Source organism: Branchiostoma lanceolatum, chromosome 7 (assembly GCF_035083965.1).
Source record: "Branchiostoma lanceolatum isolate klBraLanc5 chromosome 7, klBraLanc5.hap2, whole genome shotgun sequence".
NCBI lineage: Eukaryota > Metazoa > Chordata > Leptocardii > Amphioxiformes > Branchiostomatidae > Branchiostoma > Branchiostoma lanceolatum.
The window spans coordinates 1,183,745-1,206,194 of record NC_089728.1 but is presented as its reverse complement, the minus strand read 5'-3'; the positions used below and the strand labels follow the sequence as shown (position 1 = coordinate 1,206,194).

At 40.1% G+C, this 22,450-nt stretch overlaps 2 protein-coding genes across 2 annotated transcripts; both read left to right on the top strand.

Moving 5' to 3' along the window:
• On the top strand, positions 1 to 4,030 carry LOC136437946 (leucine-rich repeat-containing protein 15-like). Its single transcript, XM_066432543.1, has 2 exons — positions 1 to 2,266; positions 3,951 to 4,030. The coding sequence occupies exons 1-2, from the start codon at positions 1 to 3 to the stop codon at positions 4,028 to 4,030; spliced, it is 2,346 nt and encodes a 781-aa protein (XP_066288640.1).
• A 12,212-nt stretch (positions 4,031 to 16,242) lies between these two features.
• On the top strand, positions 16,243 to 20,502 carry LOC136438310 (leucine-rich repeat-containing protein 15-like). Its single transcript, XM_066433072.1, has one exon. The coding sequence runs from the start codon at positions 16,243 to 16,245 to the stop codon at positions 18,721 to 18,723; it is 2,481 nt and encodes an 826-aa protein (XP_066289169.1). The 3' UTR covers positions 18,724 to 20,502.
• The last annotated feature ends 1,948 nt before the right edge of the window (positions 20,503 to 22,450 follow it).

Below are 22,450 nucleotides of genomic sequence, written 5' to 3'. Positions count from 1 at the left end.
ATGGGGAGAAAGCTGCGACACCTGCTGATTTTCCTTCTCATCATCCTGAAGGGGCCTGACATGCCAGAAGCTGGCGGCAGCTGCGCACGAAATGAATGCCAATGCTCAAACCAGGGCCTCATGATCACCAGCATCCATAAGAAACTCCCACCAGCCATCGATCAGTTATTTTATAAAGATAACCAGATATTTAGTATTCGGCCTGGTTTGTTTTCAAATCTATCAAAGCTTCAATGTTTGGACCTGAGCGCTAACTTTAAAATATACAGAATTAAGAATGGCACATTCTCAGATCTACCCAAGCTAACAGACTTGTGCCTGCACCGAAACAAAATACTCAGTATTCAGGTTGGGACATTCTCAGATCTACCCAAACCTATCTATCCAACATACTTGCCCCTGTCCAGAAACAAAATATGCAGTATTCCGCGTGGCACATTCTCAGATCTAAACTTGTGTCTAAGCTCCAACAGAATAACCAGCATTCAGGTTGGCACATTCACAAATCTACTCCAGCTTAAATACTTGAACCTTAACAAGAACGGAATACGCATACTTGAGGTTGGCACATTCTCAGATCTACCCCAGCTTGAAACCTTGGACCTGTCTAAAAACAGAATAGAAAGTATTCAGCATGGCACAGTCTCAGATCTAACCCAGCTTACATGCTTGTACTTGTACCACAACAGCATAACCAGCATTCAGGTTGGTGCATTCTCAAATCTGCCCAAGCTTCAACACGTGTCCCTGAACAACAACAACATATGCAGTATTCAGCTTGGCACATTTTCAAATCTACCCAACCTTGTGAGCTTGCACCTGTTCTCCAACAGCATAACCAGAATTCAGGTTGGCACATTCTCAAATCTACCCAAGCTTACTATCTTGAACCTGAGGTCCAACAGCATAACCAGAATTCAGGTTGATGCATTCTCAAATCTAACAAAGCTCGAACACTTGGACCTACATTCAAACTGGCTATCTACCCTTCCCCTATCAGACCATGACATCTTTACATCCATTCCTAAGTTATTTATTGACAACAACCCCTGGCAGTGTGACTGTAAGATGGCGCCCTTGAGGCAACAAATGATTGAATCTCCTTCAGTTCTAAGACAGATAACATGTGCTCAACCTGACAACCTTTCTGGACAAAAACTTCAATACGTCAGTCCCGAAGACCTGGTCTGTAAAGCCCTGACCAAATCAACACCAGCTGTTGATGCCCTGAACTTATTCAGTTCATCTGCAGTGTCAACATCTACAGGTGACATGGAATGGGAAGGGTTCACCAATGTTACAATGGGACCCTTACCTTCAACTCTTGCCGCCAATGGTACTATCCATGAATCTGGTCCCAGTTCTCCCCTAACCGTTGTCATTCTATCTGTTCTTGGTGCAGTGGTAACTCTCACTGCTGTCATCTTTCTCATAATATGGTCCAAAAGAAGGATGAGGAATACTGATTTAGCTTTGCACAAAACAAACACCACAGCTATCACAAACCAGTATGCAAATGACAACACAAACACCACAGCTAATAGTGGTCATGATAACCAGTATGAACTTCAAGATGTAGACAAACAACATAATCAGACAGGACAGGGTCAGTCTCAGGCCATCACTAAACCCAACACAAACACCACAGCTGCTGTAGTGACCATTGATTATGATCATCAGTATGAAGTTATGAACCAACAGAATCAGACAAGGCAGGGCCAGTCTCAGACTAGAACGAAACGCAACACAAACGCCACAGCTGCTGTTGTGATCAGTGATTATGATCACCAGTATGAAGATATGAACCAACATAATCAGACAGGACAGGCCCAGTCTCAGGCCAGCAGGGAACCCAACACAAACGCCACAGCTGCTGTTGTGACCATTGAGGATAAAAACATAGACAAACAACATAATCAAACAGGGCGGGGCGAGTCTCAGGCCATCACTGAATCCTACACAAACACTACACCTGCTGCAACAGTCAGTGGTACTATACAGACAGTGTATCAGGCTATCACCGAATCCTTGGACACTAGCAATCCATCATATAACACAGTGCCAACCGCCTCAAACTCAAAGCTGGATTGTCTGTACAAAGTTGTGGGTCGGTATCAGGCCATCATTAAATCCAACAAAAACACCAGCACTGCTGCAATGACCAGTGGTCATGATCAGACAGGGCAGGGCCAGTCTCAGGCCATCACTGAATCCAACACAAACACCACAGCTGCAGTGACCAGTGGCAATGGTCAGATAGGGCAGGGTCAGTGTCAGGCTAACACTCAATCTCTTAAAGTTGGAAATTTATCACATGATCAAGTTCTACCTACCTTGCAGCCAAATACTACGTATGTAGAAGTGGGAACACCACCAAAAGGCCCAACATTTGCAGAAATTAGCAGTGGTCATCATCAGACAGGACAGGGCCAGTCTCACACTCAACCTCTGAAAGTTGGAAATCCATCACATGACCAAGTTATAGCTGCCTTACAGCCAAATACTACTATGTAGATGTGGGAACACCACCAAATGGCCCAACATGTACAGAAATAAGCAGTGGTCATGATCAGTCAGGGCAGGGTCAGTCTCAGGCCATCACTGAATCGTTGAATGTCAGAAATCCATCAAACACCACAGGGCCAGCCGACATGCAGTCTCACCAAGATAATTTGGGCCCACCACCACAAACCCCAAACCCAAAAGGTTCAGGTTGAAGGCAAGGCTCTTGGTCCATACAATTCTAACAGTAAAAATAATATCATCAAGATGATCTCTCCATTCCCCCTACTTGCAAAGGGGCCTGCATGCCTCATCTGCATAAGGCATACATGTAGGGAAGCTATTTGAATTTCCTGTAATTCGTATGGAAAGCTTAGTCTTGTCTCTGTAGCAAGGTAGCCAAATTTTGCGGAATTGTATCTTTGAATGCAGCGATATGTGTACATGTAGTAGGCGGTCCTCTTGAATTCAGCACCCTATAGACCGATCCAAAAGCCACGCCCCCTGTTCGATTTCGAACACCTCCGTCAAAAACAGAGCTTGACGGACCAAAAATGGCTGCCGCGGCTAGGTTGAAAATAATGCCACTGACTTCGGTTGAGCTTTTGTGGCACTGAAACCCTTTCAGAGCAGGCCAAATAAGAATGCCATGTCTTCTTTGTTGAAGGCTGTATCCACCAGGTAGAGTTGTTTAAGGAGGGGGTAGGTGTAGTTGCGGTGAGAGCGTAATGTTTTCGGTCAATGTTAAAGCGGTATGCGCCGCATAGCTTTCCCTTGTCGGTCGGCATCAGCGCCCAGTTTCTGACAAGCAGCCGATGCACGTGTAAAACAGGGTTCGTATATCTGTGACAGGGTTCCCACTGTGTTGACTGCATGCATAACATCTGCATGGTATCTAGTAAATAAGAATTGAAATGTACCTTTTACTTCCCTGCTCACTTTCAAGTTAACCAGTTTCACACGCCAGTAACTGAAGGTACGAAACTCTGCGCTAGCGGACTTTGTAGTAGTCAGCATGTGGTACAAGCTTCCTCCCCTTGAGTGCCCGATCTATTTTCTTTTTAGATTCGTTTTTTCTTCTGAGCATGCATTCAACCAAAACAGTGGAAAACCTGTCCCAGATATACGTACCCTACTTTACACGTGCCATTTCTGCCCCCCCAACGCTGTTTTTGACGGAGGTGGACTGAATAGAACAGGGGGTTCTATTGGTCTTCTATTCGTTCGATATGGTGTTCGACAGGATCGGTCTATTGTAGTGGCCCTGTGTGGCCTAAAGCTTTAAGTGGGCGCTGCTCCCCATATATATACACACCGAAAGGTGTGGGAAGCATCATGACTTTTCATCTTTTGGGCAACCCACCCACGATGTAATCATTACAAATGAGATATCATGCTAAGGGCCATAAACAAGTTTCTCAATGATATCTACATCTACATCTATACAGTACTCGGCAAGGCCCCGCGAGGGACATACCGCCGAGGGAATGTCAGGGTCATGCCCAGCTGCAGCAAATGGTGGTGGTGATGGTGAAAAGGAAAAATCCGAAAAAAGATAAACATAACTGGTGCAACAATGAAAATATAAATAAGTGGGTTATAAATGGTGATATGTACAATGTTGCTGCACTGGGTGTTGACCTGACTTACTCTGGGGCTAACCGCTGTTACTGGGAAGGCCAAGGTGCTTGGCCAACCCAGATTTGAAAGTGTCTACTGATGGAGAATTAGTGATGTGTTGGGGTAGATACGAGACAAAATGCTAATAGAAAAATTGTGGACATCAAGTCACATAAGCAGCCCTGGTGCTCACCCTACAAATAAAGGCTTTGACTTGACTTGACAAATGGGGTACCATGTTTGTAATAATGGAGATATTATCGACCAAATTTGATTTAAAGTTTCAAAACCCTTTGTCTTATGTTTCATGAATTATTCTTTGAGTCCTAAGTTTCCAAACTTATTGTTTGATTAATCATGCTATACTGTACATAATAGAGATACTACATGAAATTATATTAATCAATTATACACTGGTTTAGCAATGAAAAGTCATATGTCATACATAGCAAATGATGATAAATTTAATGCTTTTACTATTGCAAGCACCATGCACTGTAGTAGTATGGATACTACTCTATGTTTATAGATTTATTAGTACAAAATGCACTTCAAATTTTCAATTATGTAGTCCGTATCTTTGTAATAGTTTTTTCGACTATTAGCTCTTACCACATAATCTCATTGAAAAGCGGCCTGCAGGCTGATTTGAGCTTCTAATTTCGTTTGAATGAAGAAAGGTTTAAAAAATATAACTTAAAATCTGTTCAGTATTTAGTAGACAGATTATTTCAATAAGTAATTATTGTAACAATGAAATTACATGATTGTTACTTATTCAATGTTATGACATACGATGGAAGACATAACGTTAATTGTTGGACTGAAATTGCATGGCATTTTGTATATAATTTTCTAAATGCATGACATATTTTAGAAAACACATTTGTGGGACTGAAATTGCACGTACATTTTGTATGTAAGATGATGGATTCATCCTGATCAGTTGTCAAGGTTAAAAGAAGAGTAGAGATTTACATGAATGTTGATGCATGAATAATTGTCAGCAGATGTGGTTTTGAGAGATTAAGAGATCTTTACATATATGCATTATGGTAGATCTTGATAAGTGATAAGTGAAAAATGATAAGTATCAGCAGATGGTGTTTTGATAGAATTTCTAAGATACATTCTCAACACCACTTGAGACTATATATAAATTGTCACTGATGAAAGATAGTAGACACTATCTCAAACATCTGACTCTTTTGGGAATCTATCCTTTTTGTATTATTACGCAATGTTCTAGATGTCTAGTCCTGAATGTGGAACCTTCGTTGACATACTTGGTTCAGCACAAAGTTTGAATGACTGTATATCAATGCATGTAGTATGACATGTGTGAAGTCAATAAAGATTATCACTGATTAACTGCACAATACCTGCATCTGTTTCCTCGGCTGTAACTGTTTTAAAGTTGTTACTGTTTTAACAACTGCCACAAGTACTATCTAAATCTAAGAAGTTCCAGATACATAAGGCCATACCCAATTCATCTCCTTAAGTTGGTTTTCCGACATTTCAACATTAAATCTAACAAGTGGACATCATCAAAGCACAGGCCTAGGTGGAACTTCTGAAATTGCGTACCAAAGTACATTCTCTGCAGACTCTGCTTTCATATTGAACTTTTAGTTCAGCGATTTTTGAAAAATCCCAGAACCAATTTGACTGATGAGATCTAAGGTGCTACCAACTCACCTTTCCAAGGCCAACGCCTTTCCGTCTTCACATCAGCACCTGACCTCTACTGCTCTTTAATAGGAGACACGATTGGCATTTAGATATTCACTTGAAATAAAGACAAGAGTTCAGTTTAAATTCAAGCCCCACTGCCCTTGTAACATCATGGTAACAGGATTCAAACATGCCTTTGGAAGTATTTAGTTGAGAATACTTTGTGTGAGAAAAATATTCTTCCTGAAATGCTGGACGAAATGAACAAATGAGTCAGCTGGGACTGCAGGACCCAGACTATTTTTTGGGGGAGAAGCATGATTAGGAGCAAACCGAAAACAGAAAAGCATGGATACCAGACAGAAGGTACTAGGACAAGTTATCAACTCACCTGTCCATGGCCACACCCACCAGCCTTTTTTTCCCTACATCGTAACTTTAAAATCTCCTTCTTCACCCTCTCTTCCTCCTCATTTTCCTTCGTCCTTCCTTGTCCAACACTGTGACACCGCACTGTTTAGAAAGAAGCATACATTAAACTGAATACTTACTGATACATTGCACTGTTACACCAAAAAGTTAGTGACAGAATTTCTTTGCTCAAGCTCTGCTGTGCTACAAATATTCCAGTAAGTCACCAAGCTTGCGAAAAGGATCAACTCGAAGGTTCAAATGCATCTTATGCACCTGCTTGAAGAAGTGTCAAAACGGAAAATTAGCTCTTCGAAAGGTAACTTCACTTGAACTAACATGTCACTAACCAATCACTAATCACGTGTCACTAATCACTAAGTTAAACATGAACTAAAAGTGCCCCATTGCGGTTGACATGAAAACTGCACCTAAAAGTTTTCAACCATAATGGCTATTTCAAGGAACAAACAAACAAACCATTATTATTCATCATTAGAGTTAATATTCAAACAGCCAGCTCCAGACAATCAACACGCCCAGATTGAGTAAGACTTATCCAAGCTTGGTTGTCAGACTCCAGTCCAGAGCAGCCACCCAGAGCTCACATCTGGGAGGCACAACTACTGCAAGAAGACTGAGGAAAGTCCTTCATGACTTCACAGTGCAGAGAGTGCCAACTGAAGATAGTCAGACTAGGTTGAAAGGTAAGTTTTGGAGAAACCTGAAGGTAAGACATCCATTTTCTGTACACACATGGGGGAGGAGAGGCCGGAATAGCAGACGAATAACTATACAAGAGACATTGGTGATCATAGGTTTAGGACTGTCTGTAAAGACCCATGACAAAATGTTCATGATGAAATGCCAGCTAAAGGCACCAGATCAGGGAGTAAACAACTTGCTAAACATTAATATTCAAACAGCCCAAACCACACATTTAACCATTCATGTACGTAAACCTACACATTAGATGGATGTTTCAATTCATGTTCATTAAAGATAATTAAAGATTTATGCTGAAAAGTACAACCGTGCCTTTTCTGCTCATCTCTAAATCTGAAAATCTGAATTAAAGTGTTAACATGAAATATGAGAGGCACCCGATCATGGAGTAAACAACCCACTAAACATTGATATTCAAACAGCAGGAATCAGACAATTAAAGCCATACACGTAAGACTATATATCACATGTGTGAGGGCTTTTCAATCTTGTTTATTCGTGTTCATTCAGAATAACGTGGGGCTTTTTGGGTAAATGATACCTTCTTTAGTATAGTCTAGGAGAACGTTTTGTTGATGTAAGAAAAATTCAAAGCCCAGATCTTGTGACTGTCTCAAGTGAGAAACGGGCGTTTGAAGACCTTAATATATATATATATGTTCATGAAATATTTAGGCCGTTTGTACATTTCTTATTTTTGACCCATTGCTTGTATAAGGTAACATAACTAGCATAATCTATACCAACTCTCTGCCATGAATACATCTATCTCTCTATATATGTATATAGCCTGTCCAAAAATCGTTTCCGTTGGCGGAATTCCATTTTCAGATTTCACCATGAATGATGCAAATGTCTGAACTTCACATCATTTGCCACCAAGGAATTATGGCACTTTCATATCAATCATGCCAATTTTCCACCTGCCTTAGATTACAGAACTTGTACATATTAAGTCCTTTTGTGGAAAATACCGGAATTTTCTTCAATACCTATGGATATTCAGCCCTGATTTGCATCTCATTGTGGATATTTCTGTCCAAGCTACCTACATTCCAACTCAGTGATCGCCGAAAGCCGCAGTGTCTCTCTTCAATTACACTCTTGTGTATTTCCATGCCCACCTTAAGGAGCAGCTCCAACATAAGCAAGGTCGTGCCTTCACTCAAAGAGACTTAGATATCATTCTTTGCTACTTTTATCTGTCAGTGTGTGTTTCTTTCTGCAGGTCTGTTTCTGCATCGACACATTATTCATACTACCCCGTATATTTGATAACTCTCCTGAAAATTCACCTGCATCACAGAGACTTGTAAAATTGATTTTTTTTAAAGATTAATAACATTTAATAAGATTGATACAATGCAACATTTTGCATTAATGGTGTAAATCAATTCTTCTCTGATGGTCCAACAGCACCGAAGACGTATTGAGAGGTGAATGTGAATCTCTCATTGCCATGTCGCCATAAATCACTTTGACAGTGAGTTTTGCATTGGATGTGTCTGTGTGTGTGTCTGCCTGGGTGTCTACATGTTGGTTTCTGACCTATACTTGAAATGCAGTATGGATAAAGGGGGTGAAGTCTGCCGTCTCTGATTGCCTTTAAGTTATTCAATTCCTGGTACTCGTTCTATCCAGACTGCAGGACGACATGTGGAGAAAGCTGCGACACCTGCTGATTTTCCTTCTCATCATCCTGAAGGAGCCGAACTTGCCAGGAGCTGGCTGCAGCCGTAGAAGCCCTACGGCCAACATGGCTAACATGGGCCTGACCAGCATCCCTCAGAACCTCCCAACATACGTCAAATCGCTGGTCCTTTCCTCCAACAACATAACTAGCATTCAAAATGGCTCATTCTCAAATCTACCCCAGCTTCAAATATTGGACCTGGTGCAAAACAACATAAGCAGTATTCAGCGTGGCACATTTTCAGATCTAACCCAGCTTTACTCCCTGGCACTGTCTAGAAACAACATACGCAGTATTCAGTTTGGCTCATTCTTAGGTCTACTCCAGCTTAACATATTGGCCCTGGACCAGAACAACATAAGCAGTATTCAGTGTGGCACATTCTCAAATCTACCCCAGCTTACATTTTTGTTCCTGATCCGGAACAACATACGCAGTATTCGGGGATGCACATTCTCAAATCTACCCAAGCTTACAAACTTGTACCTGAACGCTAACAAACTAACTAGCATTAAGGTTGGCACATTCTCAAATCTACCCCAGCTCAAACTTTTGCACCTACAGTCAAACCAGCTATCGGTCCTTCCCCTATCAGCCCATGACATCTTGGCATCCATTCCTGTGTTACGTATTGACGGAAACCCCTGGCAGTGTGACTGTAAAATGACTCCTTTTTGGCAAAAAATGATCAAATCTCCTTCAGTTCTAAAACAAATAAGATGTGCCCATCCTGCCAGCCTCTCAGGACAAAAGCTTCAATATCTCAGTCCAAAAGATCTGATCTGTAAAGACCCAACTGAATCAACACCACCTGATGATACCCAAAACTCATTCAGTTCATCTGTAGTGTCAACATCTTCTTCAACGCTTGGCAACGCAGAAAGAAATGCAGGATCAACTGCAAATCCTGTAGGCTCCACGTTTGACACATTGCCTACTGGTACCCAATTGCAAAATGTAGACATCTATCACAATGGCATCCCTCACTATCACCGCAATGTTGACTCATCGGGTGACACTGAATGGGAAGGGTTGACCTTTGCAACAATGGCACCGTTACCTTCAACTGATGCTGTCACTGGTACTTCCCAAGAATCTGGCCCCTCTTTTCCCCTAACTGTTGTCACTTCATCTATTGTTGGTTTAGTGGTGACTCTCGTATTTGCTGTCACCATCACAATCTGGTGCAAAAAGAGGGTGAGGAATTCTGGTTCAGCTTTGCACAAAACACACACCACAGACATAATGAGCCATTATGAAAATGACAACACAAACACCACAGCTGATACTGGTCATGATCACCAGTATGAAGATATAGACAAACAACATAATCAGACAGGACAGGGTCAGTCTCAGGCCATCACTGAACCCAATACACACAACACAACTGCTGTAGTGACCAGTGATGCTGATCACCAATATTTAGATATGAACCAGCATAATCAGACAGGACAGGGTCGGTCTCATGCCATCACTAAACCCAACACAAACACCACACCTGCTGTAACAGTCATTGATCATGGCCAGACAGTGCATCAGGGTATAACCGAATCCTTGGACACTAACAATTCATCATATAACACAGGGCCGACTGCCTCAAAGCTGAATTCTCTGTACAAAGTTGTGGGCCAGTCTCAGACCATCATTAAACCCAACACAAACACCACATCTGCTGTAACAACCAGTGGTCATGGTCAGACAGTGTATCAGGTTATAACTGAATCCTTGGACACTAACAATTCATCATATAACACAGGGCCGACTGCCTCAAAGCTGAATTCTCTGTACAAAGTTGTGGGCCAGTATCAGGCCATCACTAAACCCAACACAAACACCACATCTGCTGCAATGGCCAGTGGTCATGATCAGACAGGGCAGGGCCAGTCTCTGGCCATCACTGAATCCAACACAAACACTACAGCTGCTCTGACCAGTGGCAATGGTCAGACAGGGAAGGGCCAGTCTCAGACCAACACTCAATCTCTGATAGTTGGAAATCTATCACATGACCAAGTGATAGCTACCTTGCAGCCAAATACTATGTATGTAGATGTGGGAACACCACCAAAGGGTCCAACGTCTACAGAAAAAAGCAGTGGTCATGATCAGACAGGGCAGGGCCAGTCTGAGAGTAACACTCAATCTCTGATAGTTGGAAATCTTTCACATGACCAAGTGCTAGCTGCCTTACAGCCAAATACTACTATGTAGACGTGGGAACACCACCGAAGGGTCAAAAGTCTGCAGAAATAAGCAGTGGCCATGATCAGTCAGGGCAGGGTCAGTCTCAGGCCATCACTGAATCGTTGAATGGCAGTAATCTATCAAATACCACAGGGCCAGCTGCCATGCATTCTCAACAAGATAATTTTGGGCCACCACTACAAATCCCAAACCCAAAAGGTTCAGTTTGAAGGCAAGGCTCTTGGACCATACAACTCTAATAATAACAATAATGTCATAAAAATGAACTTCCTCATCCCATTCCTTTCCAGCAAGCCTATTTTCCATAATATGTAGGCAAGATATTTCGATTTCCTGTGCAAATCACAGGGAAAGCTATTCTGTCCCTGTAATTTGTAGTGAGGTAGTCACATTTTGCGTAAATTCATTTTTTATTTTGACGCAATAGCTAATAGCCAGTCCTGCTGAAAGCAGCCCTCTGTAGTGGTCCTGAGTGGCCCAAAGTCTATAGAAACAGGAATGGCCCATATATATAAAGACTGAAACGTTTGGGAAAGATTTAAACGTTATACCTTCAATGGTCAACTCACCCATGGTGTCGCTCATTGCAAAAAAAGGAGCTATACAAGTGAAATATCATTCTAAAGCGCCATAAACAAGCTTCTGAATGGTATGAGACATATGCTAATGAAAAATGAATAGCAAAACATAGTCATAATCAAATTCTTTTTTTTTTACACCCTGTCACATAAGCAGCCCTGGTGCTCAACCAACAAATGGGGCATCATGGTTGTAAATTGTAAAGTGATAATGGAGATATGATTGACCAAAGTTTAAAGTTTCCAAAGGTCTTGTCTTATGCTTGATTAATTCTGCTATATTGAGTCCTAAGGTTCTAAACTTTTTGTGTTAGGTTCGATTAATTATGATATACTGTAAAGAATAGAGATACACCTACCCACATTGCACTGGATGATGTGACTTACTCAATACACTTTAGCAATGAAAAGTCACAGAAAAATATATGTAGAAATTGATAATAAATTTAAGTATTTTACTATAATTATTTCCAGTGTCATGTGCTGAAGTGGTATACTACTCTACATTCATAGATTCATTTAAGGGCTTTCAATCAATTAATCTGTGTCTTTGAAATATTTTGTCAAACTATCACCTATTCACTCAAGATCTCAGGCTGCCTTGAGCTTCTCATTTCGTTTGAATAAAGTTTAACTGAAAATTTGTTCATTATTTAGTAGAAACATACTTTTGAAAACTAGACTCTGGTATGTAATACGATTGTACCTCTGTACCATTGCTACTAAATGCTATGAAATATTGTGGAATACATTTGCTGGACTAAAATTGCATGGCATTTTGTATATAATTATCATGTTTTTGCATGATGATGGATCCATCCTGACATTATCAGTTGTCAAGTTTATACAAATGAGATGAGTGTGCATGTTTGCTTTTGTTAAAAGATTTGTCAGCAGATGTGGTTTTGAGAGATTAAGAACATCTTTAAACACTTTGTATATCATGCATGATGATGGATCCAACCTGAAATCATCAGTTATACTGAGGGATTTACCAAAAATGTACATAATGTTGATGAAAAAAATAGTAAGTATCATGCAGCAGCTGTTGTTTTGAGATTTAGGAAATCTTAAAAAGAAAAATATTTCTGTCACATCTTGAGACATTCTAAGTCACTGATGAAAGATAGTGGATACTATCTTCTGAACATCCGACTCTTTTGAGAGTGTTTCCAGTGCTGTTGCTTGATCTTTCTTTTAATCATTGCAAATTTAAATGTTCTAGATTTCTAATCCTGGATGTATAACCTTCATTGACATACTTCAAACAGCACTGTTTGCATGACTGTGTAGTAGTAGTATAATGACATTTGTGAAGTCAATAAAGACTATCACTGAGCACAATTCCTGCATCTTTATACATTATTATCTGTCACTGTTGTTACTGTTAAGTTTTTCTGACTTGATGAGCATGAAAAATTTACTAAGTACTCACATTTTTGACATTATAAGAACTTCAAAAGACTTAAGGCCATACTGATTTATCTCCTTGGTTGTCGGATATTTCAATTTAAAGTAAGATATCTAACATGAGGATCATCATGACGGCAGAGGCCTCTGAAGGAACCTCTGACTGTATCCACTCCCAAGCTGAAACTGTGTATCAAGGTACAGGCTTTTTCAGCAGACTCCAGAATAAGCAAATTGAAATGGTGAGGAATAAATGTTCTTCTAACTCACTTCTCCAAGGCTACAGCCACCAGTCTTTCTTTCTTCACATCAGAACACCTGAACCTAACCTCTACTCTTCCTAGTCCTTAACATAATAATAAGTTTATTGCAAGTTCCTGCCCTACGGCAAATTGCAAATAACATACATAAAAGAACAGGGTACAAAATAGATATAAAAGCTGCTAAACTAGATTACTCAAAGTCATTGTCTATAACTAGTGAAGGATTAACTTCTCTTTTGTAACAATCCAGAAACAATTAGCATCTAAATAGAACTAAAGACAAGAGTTCAGTTTACATCCAAGTCACAAGGCCCTTGTAACATCATGGTAACTGGATTCAAAGAAGCATTCGGAAGTATTTGATTGCGAATACTTTGTGTGAGAAATATCTGGTTCCCGGAATGCTGGACGAAAGGACCAAATGATTCAATGGGAACAGGGACCAGAATATTTTGCGGAGAAGCAAATATTGGAGCGTACCAGAAATGGAAATAGTATGGATACCAGACAGAGAGTTACTGAGATGAGTTATCCACTCACCTGAGTGTCAAGCCGCCAGCCTTTCTGTCTCTACATCTCAACCTTACAGCCTTCTTCTTCATCCTCTCATTTTCCTTCAGCCTTTGTTGTCAGACACTGTGGCATCACACTGTTCAGAAAGAAGCACATACATTAAATGTAACGTTACTTCCTAATACATTAAACTGTCATACCAAAATGATTTGACAGCCCATTCCTTGCAAGTATTAACTCAACTAAGATGAACTAAAAGTGTCCCATCCTTTGTCGTCACACCGCAGCTGTGACATCACACTATTTTCGAAAGAAGCATAATATATTGAATATGCAATAAAGTTCATTGTCATTGTCATTGTCATTAAACTTTACGTTACTTACTACTGTTGTACATAAACAGTACAAAACTCAAGCTGCACTAAAATATTCCAGCAAGTCACCTTGAACCTGTCACACACCTACTTGAAGAAGTGTTAAATGCTGAAAATTAGCTCTTAGAATTAGAGGTTCTTCAACATCACTAAAAGTGCCCCTCAGCAGCTGACATGAAAACTGCACCCAAATTTTCAACCATATAATGACGATTTCAAGAAACAAAACATTATTATGAATCATCAATATTGATACTCAAACAGTCAGCTTCAGACAATTAACACGCCTAGATTGAGTAAGACGTATCCAAGCTTGTTTGTCAGACTCCAGTCCAGAACAGCCACCCAGAGCTCACACCTAGGAGGCACACCTACAGCAGAAAGACTGAGGCCAGTGCTTCATGGCTTCACAGCCCAGAAAGCGCCAACTGAAGATAGTCTGACTAGCTTGCAAGGTAAGTTTTGGAGAAACCTAAAGGTAAGAAACATTTTCTGTACACACACATTGGTTTTCTTTGCAACGGACAAACAACATGGGGGATCAACATGGACATTTACCCCTTCCTGTCACATTGCAGCCTGGAAGAATTCTAAAAGTTTGTAATTTTGTAGGACTGCCTGCAATGGACAATGATGAGACGTTATCTGTTCAAATTCAGTCGGGCCCAATTTTACCTAGCATGTGCTTAGCTCACATCAGCAATTCTGGTTTCAAATGAAGTTGGAATACCAGAAGTCAAACCTTGGACTGAATGGTACAACACCAAACAACAACAATTATAGCTGTTGTTTGGTTTTGTACCATTCAGTCCAATTACAAGGTTATCACAAATTTTGAAAATGTTGTACAATGGCATAATCACAGTTTTTATAATACTGTGATCATGCCATTGTACAACATTTACAAAATTTGTGATAACATGTACTACTATGTGGAAGAACTCGATGGATTCACACAAAATATGCCAATCATGCTTATCTCCAAGTCTTAAATTTTTTTCAAATGTCAGCAAAAGGTACCAGATCAGGGAGTAAACAACCTGCTAAACGTTAATATTCAAACTGTCTGAATCAGACAATCAACCAACCATGCATGTAAGACTACATACTTATGTATTAGGGCTTTTCAACCATGTTTATTTATGTTCATTGAAGATAATGTTGAGCTTTAACGATATATAGTTTTGGGGTATATGATCCAAAGCACTGCCAAAAGATACCTTTTTATACTTTATACTACTAGTTACTGGCATTGCACCAAGTTTAGATCTTTTTAACCTGCAAGCCTCCAAATTTCGTACCAGCAATTTGTACTTTTGTCTGCAATTTGCAAGTGGATGTATTTAGTGGTCCTGGACAACACAAAGCTCTAGATAACGATTATCATTAATATCCTTGGTTATCCCAGCCTCAAAATGCAAAACTTAATTCTTCTAGTGGTGTTGAAATCTAGTAAAAGCATGTTTTTTCTTGCTAAAAAACATCACAAATACTATGACATGCCATTAATGTACTACAGTTCTGATGAATTCCAACATTTATGTCCACATGAACTGCACTGTATAAGAACTCGATGGATTCACACAAATAGGCCCATCATCTCCAAGTATGAAAATCTGAAAGCGTTCACATTAAATGCAAAAGGCACCAGATCAGGGAGTAAACAACCTGCTAAACGTTAATATTCAAACAGCCTGAATCAGACAATCAACCAGCCATGGTGCATGTAAGACTACATACTTATGTACATGTATTAGGGCTTTTCAACCATGTTTATTTATGTTCATTGAAGATAATGTTGAGCTTTAACCATACATAGATTGTGGGTACAAGATACTTTTTAGACATGTCTAGAGAAACCTGTAGATGTAAGAATTCAGAGCCCAGTGCAAGTGGCCCTGTAAATGTGAACCTGTTGGTCATGATATCATATTTCGTCGCCTCAATTCTTGTTTAACAAGAATTATGATCTCAAAATTTGAAAATATAGGAATCTTGTTTTTTTGGCCAGCCTTGTTTTTTTTTCGCCCTATCTCATTAATTTTGGAGTCTGCGGAGGATGTCATCCATAAGATTTACTTGCTTTGGCCTTACTAGAAATTTATTTCGTTATGTATATCTCTATCTGTCTGTCTGTGTGCATCTACATGTAGGTTTTTGACCTATATATGACCAATGCAGTATGGATAAAAGGTGTGAAGTCTGCCATCTCTGATTCCCTTCAAGTTATTTCATTCCTGGTACTTGGTCCGTCCAGACTGCAGGACGACATGGGGAGAAAGCTGCGACACCTGCTGATTTTCCTTCTCATCATCCTGAAGGGGCCTGACATGCCAGAAGCTGGCGGCAGCTGCGCACGAAATGAATGCCAATGCTCAAACCAGGGCCTCATGATCACCAGCATCCATAAGAAACTCCCACCAGCCATCGATCAGTTATTTTATAAAGATAACCAGATATTTAGTATCCGGCCTGGTTTGTTTTCAAATCTATCAAAGCTTCAATGTTTGGACCTGAGCGCTAACTTTAAAATATACAGAATTAAGAATGGCACATTCTCAGATCTACCCAAGCTAACAGACTTGTGCCTGCACCGAAACAAAATACTCAGTATTCAGGTTGGGACATTCTCAGATCTACCCAAACCTATCTATCCAACATACTTGCCCCTGTCCAGAAACAAAATATGCAGTATTCCGCGTGGCACATTCTCAGATCTAAACTTGTGTCTAAGCTCCAACAGAATAACCAGCATTCAGGTTGGCACATTCACAAATCTACTCCAGCTTAAATACTTGAACCTTAACAAGAACGGAATACGCATACTTGAGGTTGGCACATTCTCAGATCTACCCCAGCTTGAAACCTTGGACCTGTCTAAAAACAGAATAGAAAGTATTCAGCATGGCACAGTCTCAGATCTTACCCAGCTTACATGCTTGTACTTGTACCACAACAGCATAACCAGCATTCAGGTTGGTGCATTCTCAAATCTGCCCAAGCTTCAACACGTGTCCCTGAACAACAACAACATATGCAGTATTCAGCTTGGCACATTTTCAAATCTACCCAACCTTGTGAGCTTGCACCTGTTCTCCAACAGCATAACCAGAATTCAGGTTGGCACATTCTCAAATCTACCCAAGCTTACTATCTTGAACCTGAGGTCCAACAGCATAACCAGAATTCAGGTTGATGCATTCTCAAATCTAACAAAGCTCGAACACTTGGACCTACATTCAAACTGGCTATCTACCCTTCCCCTATCAGACCATGACATCTTTACATCCATTCCTAAGTTATTTATTGACAAAAACCCATGGCAGTGTGACTGTAAGATGGCGCCCTTGAGGCAACAAATGATTGAATCTCCTTCAGTTCTAAGACAGATAACATGTGCTCGACCTGACAACCTTTCTGGACAAAAACTTCAATACGTCAGTCCCGAAGACCTGGTCTGTAAAGGCCTGACCAAATCAACACCAGCTGTTGATGCCCTGAACTTATTCAGTTCATCTGCAGTGTCAACATCTACAGGTGACATGGAATGGGAAGGGTTCACCAATGTTACAATGGGACCCTTACCTCCAACTCTTGCCGCCAATGGTACTATCCATGAATCTGGTCCCAGTTCTCCCCTAACCGTTGTCATTCTATCTGTTCTTGGTGCAGTGGTAACTCTCACTGCTGCCATCATTCTCATAATATGGTCCAAAAGAAGGATGAGGAATACTGATTTAGCTTTGCACAAAAAAAACACCACAGCTATCACAAACCAGTATGCAAATGACAACACAAACACCACAGCTAATAGTGGTCATGATCACCAGTATGAAGATGTAGACAAACAACATAATCAGACAGGCCACTCTCAGGCCATCACTAAACCCAACACAAACACCACAGCTGCTGTAGTGACCAAGGCCATCACTGAATCCTACACAAACAATACGCCTGCTGTAAAAGTCAGTGGTACCGGTCCTGTACAGACAGTGTATCAGGCTATCACCGAATCCTTGGACACTAGCAATCCATCATATAACACAGTGCCAACCGCCTCAAACTCAAAGCTGGATTCTCTGTACAAAGATGTGGGTCAGTATCAGGCCATCGGTAAATCCAACAAAAACACCAGCACTGCTTCACTGACCAGTGGTCATGATCAGACAGGGCAGGGTCAGTCTCAGGCCATCACTGAATCCAACACAAACACTACAGCTGCAGTGACCAGTGGCAATGGTCAGATAGGGCAGGGTCAGTGTCAGGCTAACACTCAATCTCTTAAAGTTGGAAATTTATCACATGATCAAGTTCTACCTACCTTGCAGCCAAATACTACGTATGTAGAAGTGGGAACACCACCAAAAGGCCCAACATCTGCAGAAATTAGCAGTGGTCATGATCAGACAGGGCAGGGCCAGTCTCTGGCTAACACTCAATCTCTGATAGTTGGAAATCTATCACATGACCAAGTGATAGCTGCCTTACAGCCAAATACTATGTATGTAGATGTGGGAACACCACCAAAAGGCCCAACATCTGCAGAAATAAGCAGTGGTCAAGATAAAACAGGGCAGGGTCAGTCTCAGGCTAACACTCAATCTCTGATAGTTGGAAATCTATCACAAAATGAAGTGCTAGCTGCCTTACAACCAAATACTATGTATGTAGATGTGGGAACACCATGGAAGGGCCCAACATCTGCAGAAATAAGCAGTGGACATGATCAGACAGGGCAGGGTCAGTCTTAGGCCATCACTGAATCGTTGAATGTCATAAATTCATCAAACACCACAGGGCCAGCTGACATGCAGTCTCACCAAGATAATTTCGGCCCACCACCCCAAACCCAAAAGGAGGCAAGGCTCTTGGTCCATACAATTCTAACAGTAAAAATGATGTCATCAAGATGATGTCTCCATTCCCCCTACTTGCATAGGGGCCTGCATGCCTCATCTGCATAAGGCATACATGAAGGGAATTAAGCTATTTGAATTTCCTGTGATTCGTATGGAAAGCTTCAATGAGTCTTGTCTCTGTAGCAAGGTAGCCAAATTTTGCGGAATTGTATCTTTGAATGCAGCGATATGTATACATGTACTAGGCGGTCCTCTTGAATTCAGCACCCTATTGTAGTGGCCCTGTGTGGCCTAAAGCTTTAAGTGGGCACTGCTCCTAATTATACACACCGAAAGGTGTGGGAAGTATCATGACTTTTCACCTTTTGGGCAACCCACCCACGATGTAATCATTACAAATGAGATATCATGCTAAAGGGCCATAAACAAGCTTCTCAATGATATGAGACAAGATGCTAATAAAATAATTTTGGACATCCAGTCACTTAAGCAGCCCTGGTGCTCAACCTACAAATAGGGTACCATGTTAAATTTGTAAAGGGTATAGTAACAATGGTGATATTATTGACCAAAATTGATTTAAAGTTTCGAAACTTTTTGTCTTATGTTTCATGAACTATTCTTTGAGTCCTAAGTTTCCAAAATTTTGTGTTAGGTTTGATTAATCATGCTATACAGTACATAATAGAGATACTACATGAAATGATACATGTATTAATCAATACACTGGTTTAGCAATGAAAAGTCACATGGCATCTTAGGAACTGATGATAAATTTAATGCTTTTACTATTGGAAGCACTATGCACTGAAGTAGTATGGATACTACTCTATGATAACTCTATGTTAGATTTATTAGGACTTCTATTATGTTATCTGTATCATTGTAATATTTTGTCCGACTATTACCTCTTCCCACATATTAATCTCAATGAAAAGCGGCCTGCAGGCTGATTTGAGCTTCTAATTTCATTTGAATGAAGAAAGGTTTAAAAAATCATAACTTAAAATCTGTTCAGTATTTAGTAGACAGATGATTTCTATAAATAAAATGTAATATAATTGTATCAATGAATGATTGTTATTACAATTCAATGTTATGACATACTGTGGAAGACATAATTGTTGGACTGAAATTGCATGGCATTTTGTATATAATTTTCTAAATGCATGACATATTTTAGAAAACATATTTGTGGGACTGAAACTGCACGTACATTTTGTATGTAAGATGATGGATTAATCCTGATCAGTTGTCAAGTTTTAAAAAAGAGAGAGATGTGCATGTATGTTGATGTATGAATAATTGTCAGCAGATGTGGTTTTGAGAGATTAAGAGATCTTTATAATATATATATATATATGCATTATGGTAGATCTTGATAAGTGATAAGTGAAAAATGATAAGTATCAGCAGATGATGTTTTGAGAGATTTAAGAGAATTTCCAAGATATATTCTCAACACCACTTGAGACTATATGTAAAATGGTACTGATGAAAGATAGTAGACACTATCTCAAACATCTGACTTTTTTGGGAATCTGTCCTTTTTGTATTATTACGCAGTGTTCTAGATGTCTAGCCCTGAATGTCGAAACTTCGTTGACATACTTGGTTCAGCACAAAGTTTGAATGACTGTATATCAATGCATGTAGTATGACATGTGTGAAGTCAATAAAGATTATCACTGATTAACTGCACAATTCCTGCATCTGTCTCCTCGGCTGTTACTGTTTTAAAGTTGTTATACTGTTTTAACAACTGCCGTAAGTACTATCTAAATCTAAGAAGTTCCAGATACTTAAGGCCATACCAAATTCATCTCCTTGGTTCTCCGACATTTCAACATAAAATCTAACAAGCGGACATCATCAAAGCACAGGCCTAGGTGGAAATTTTGAAATAGCAAAGTACAGAGTCTGACGTTCTCTCACGTGCTTTTATATTGAACTTTTAGTTCAGCGATTTTTGGAAAATCCCAGAACCAATTTAATTGATGAGATCTAACTAAAGGTGCTACCAACTCACCTTCCCAAGGCCAACGCCTTTCCTTCTTCACATCAGAACGTATATAACCTCTACTGCTCCTTAATAGACACGATTGCCATTTAAATATTCACTCACTGACACTTGAAATGAAGACAAGAGTTCAGTTTAAATTCAAGCCCCACAGCCCTTGTCACATCATGGTAATGGGATTCAAACATGCCTTTGGAAGTATTTAGTTGAGAATACTTTGTGAGACAAATATACTTTCGGAAATTCTGGACGAAATAAACAAATGAGTCAATGGGGACTGCAGGACCCAGACTATTTTTGGGGGAGAAGCATGATTAGGAGCATATTGAAAATAGAAAAGCATGGATACCAGACAGAAGGTACTAAGAAGAGTTACCACCTCACCTGTCCATTGCCACACCCACCAGCCTTTTTTTCCCTACATCGTAACTTGAAAATCTTCTTCTTCACCCTCTCTTCCTCTTCATTTTCCTTTGTCCTTCCTTGTCAGACACTGTGACACTGCACTGTTTAGAAAGAAGCATACATTAAACTTAATACTTACTGATACATTGCACTGTTACACCAAAAAGTTAGTGACAGAATTTCTTTGCTCAAGCTCTGCTGTGCTACAAATATTCCAGTAAGTCACCAAGCTTGCGAAAAGAATCAACTCAAAGGTTCAAATGCATCTCATGCACCTGCTTGAAGAAGAGTCAAAAACGGAAAATTAGCTCTCCAAAAGGTAACTTCAACTTGAACTAACATGTCACTAACCAATCACTTATCACGTGTCACTAGTCACTAAGTTAAACATGAACTAAAAGTGCCCCACTGCGGTTGACATGAAAACTGCACCTAAAAGTTTTCAACCATAATGGCAATTTCAAGGAACAAACAAACCATCATTATTCATCATTAGTGTTAATATTCAAACAGCCAGCTCCAGACAATCAACACACCCAGATTGAGTAAGACGTATCCAGGCTTGTTTGTCAGACTCCAGTCCAGAACAGCCACCAGAGCTCACATCTGGGAGGCACAACTACTGCAAGAAGACTGAGGAAAGTCCTTCATGACTTCACAGTGCAGAGAGTGCCAACTGAAGATAGTCAGACTAGGTTGAAAGGTAAGTTTTGGAGAAACCTGAAGGTAAGACATCCGTTTTCTGTACACACATGGGGGACGAAAGGCTGGAATAGCAGACGAATAACTATACAAGAGACATTGGTGATCATAGGTTTAGGACTGTCTGTAAAGACCCATGACAAAATGTTCATGATGAAATGCCAGCTAAAGGCACCAGATCAGGGAGTAAACAACTTGCTAAACATTAATATTCAAACAGCCCAAACCACACATTTAACCATTCATGTACGTAAACCTACACATTAGATGGATGTTTCAATTCATGTTCATTAAAGATAATTAAAGATTTATGCTGAAAAGTACAACCGTGCCTTTTCTGCTCATCTCCAAATCTGAAAATCTAAATTAAAGTGTTAACATGAAATATGAGAGGCACCCGATCATGGAGTAAACAACCTACTAAACATAAATATTCAAACAGCAGGAATCAGACAATTAAAGCCATACACGTAAGACTATATGTCACATGTA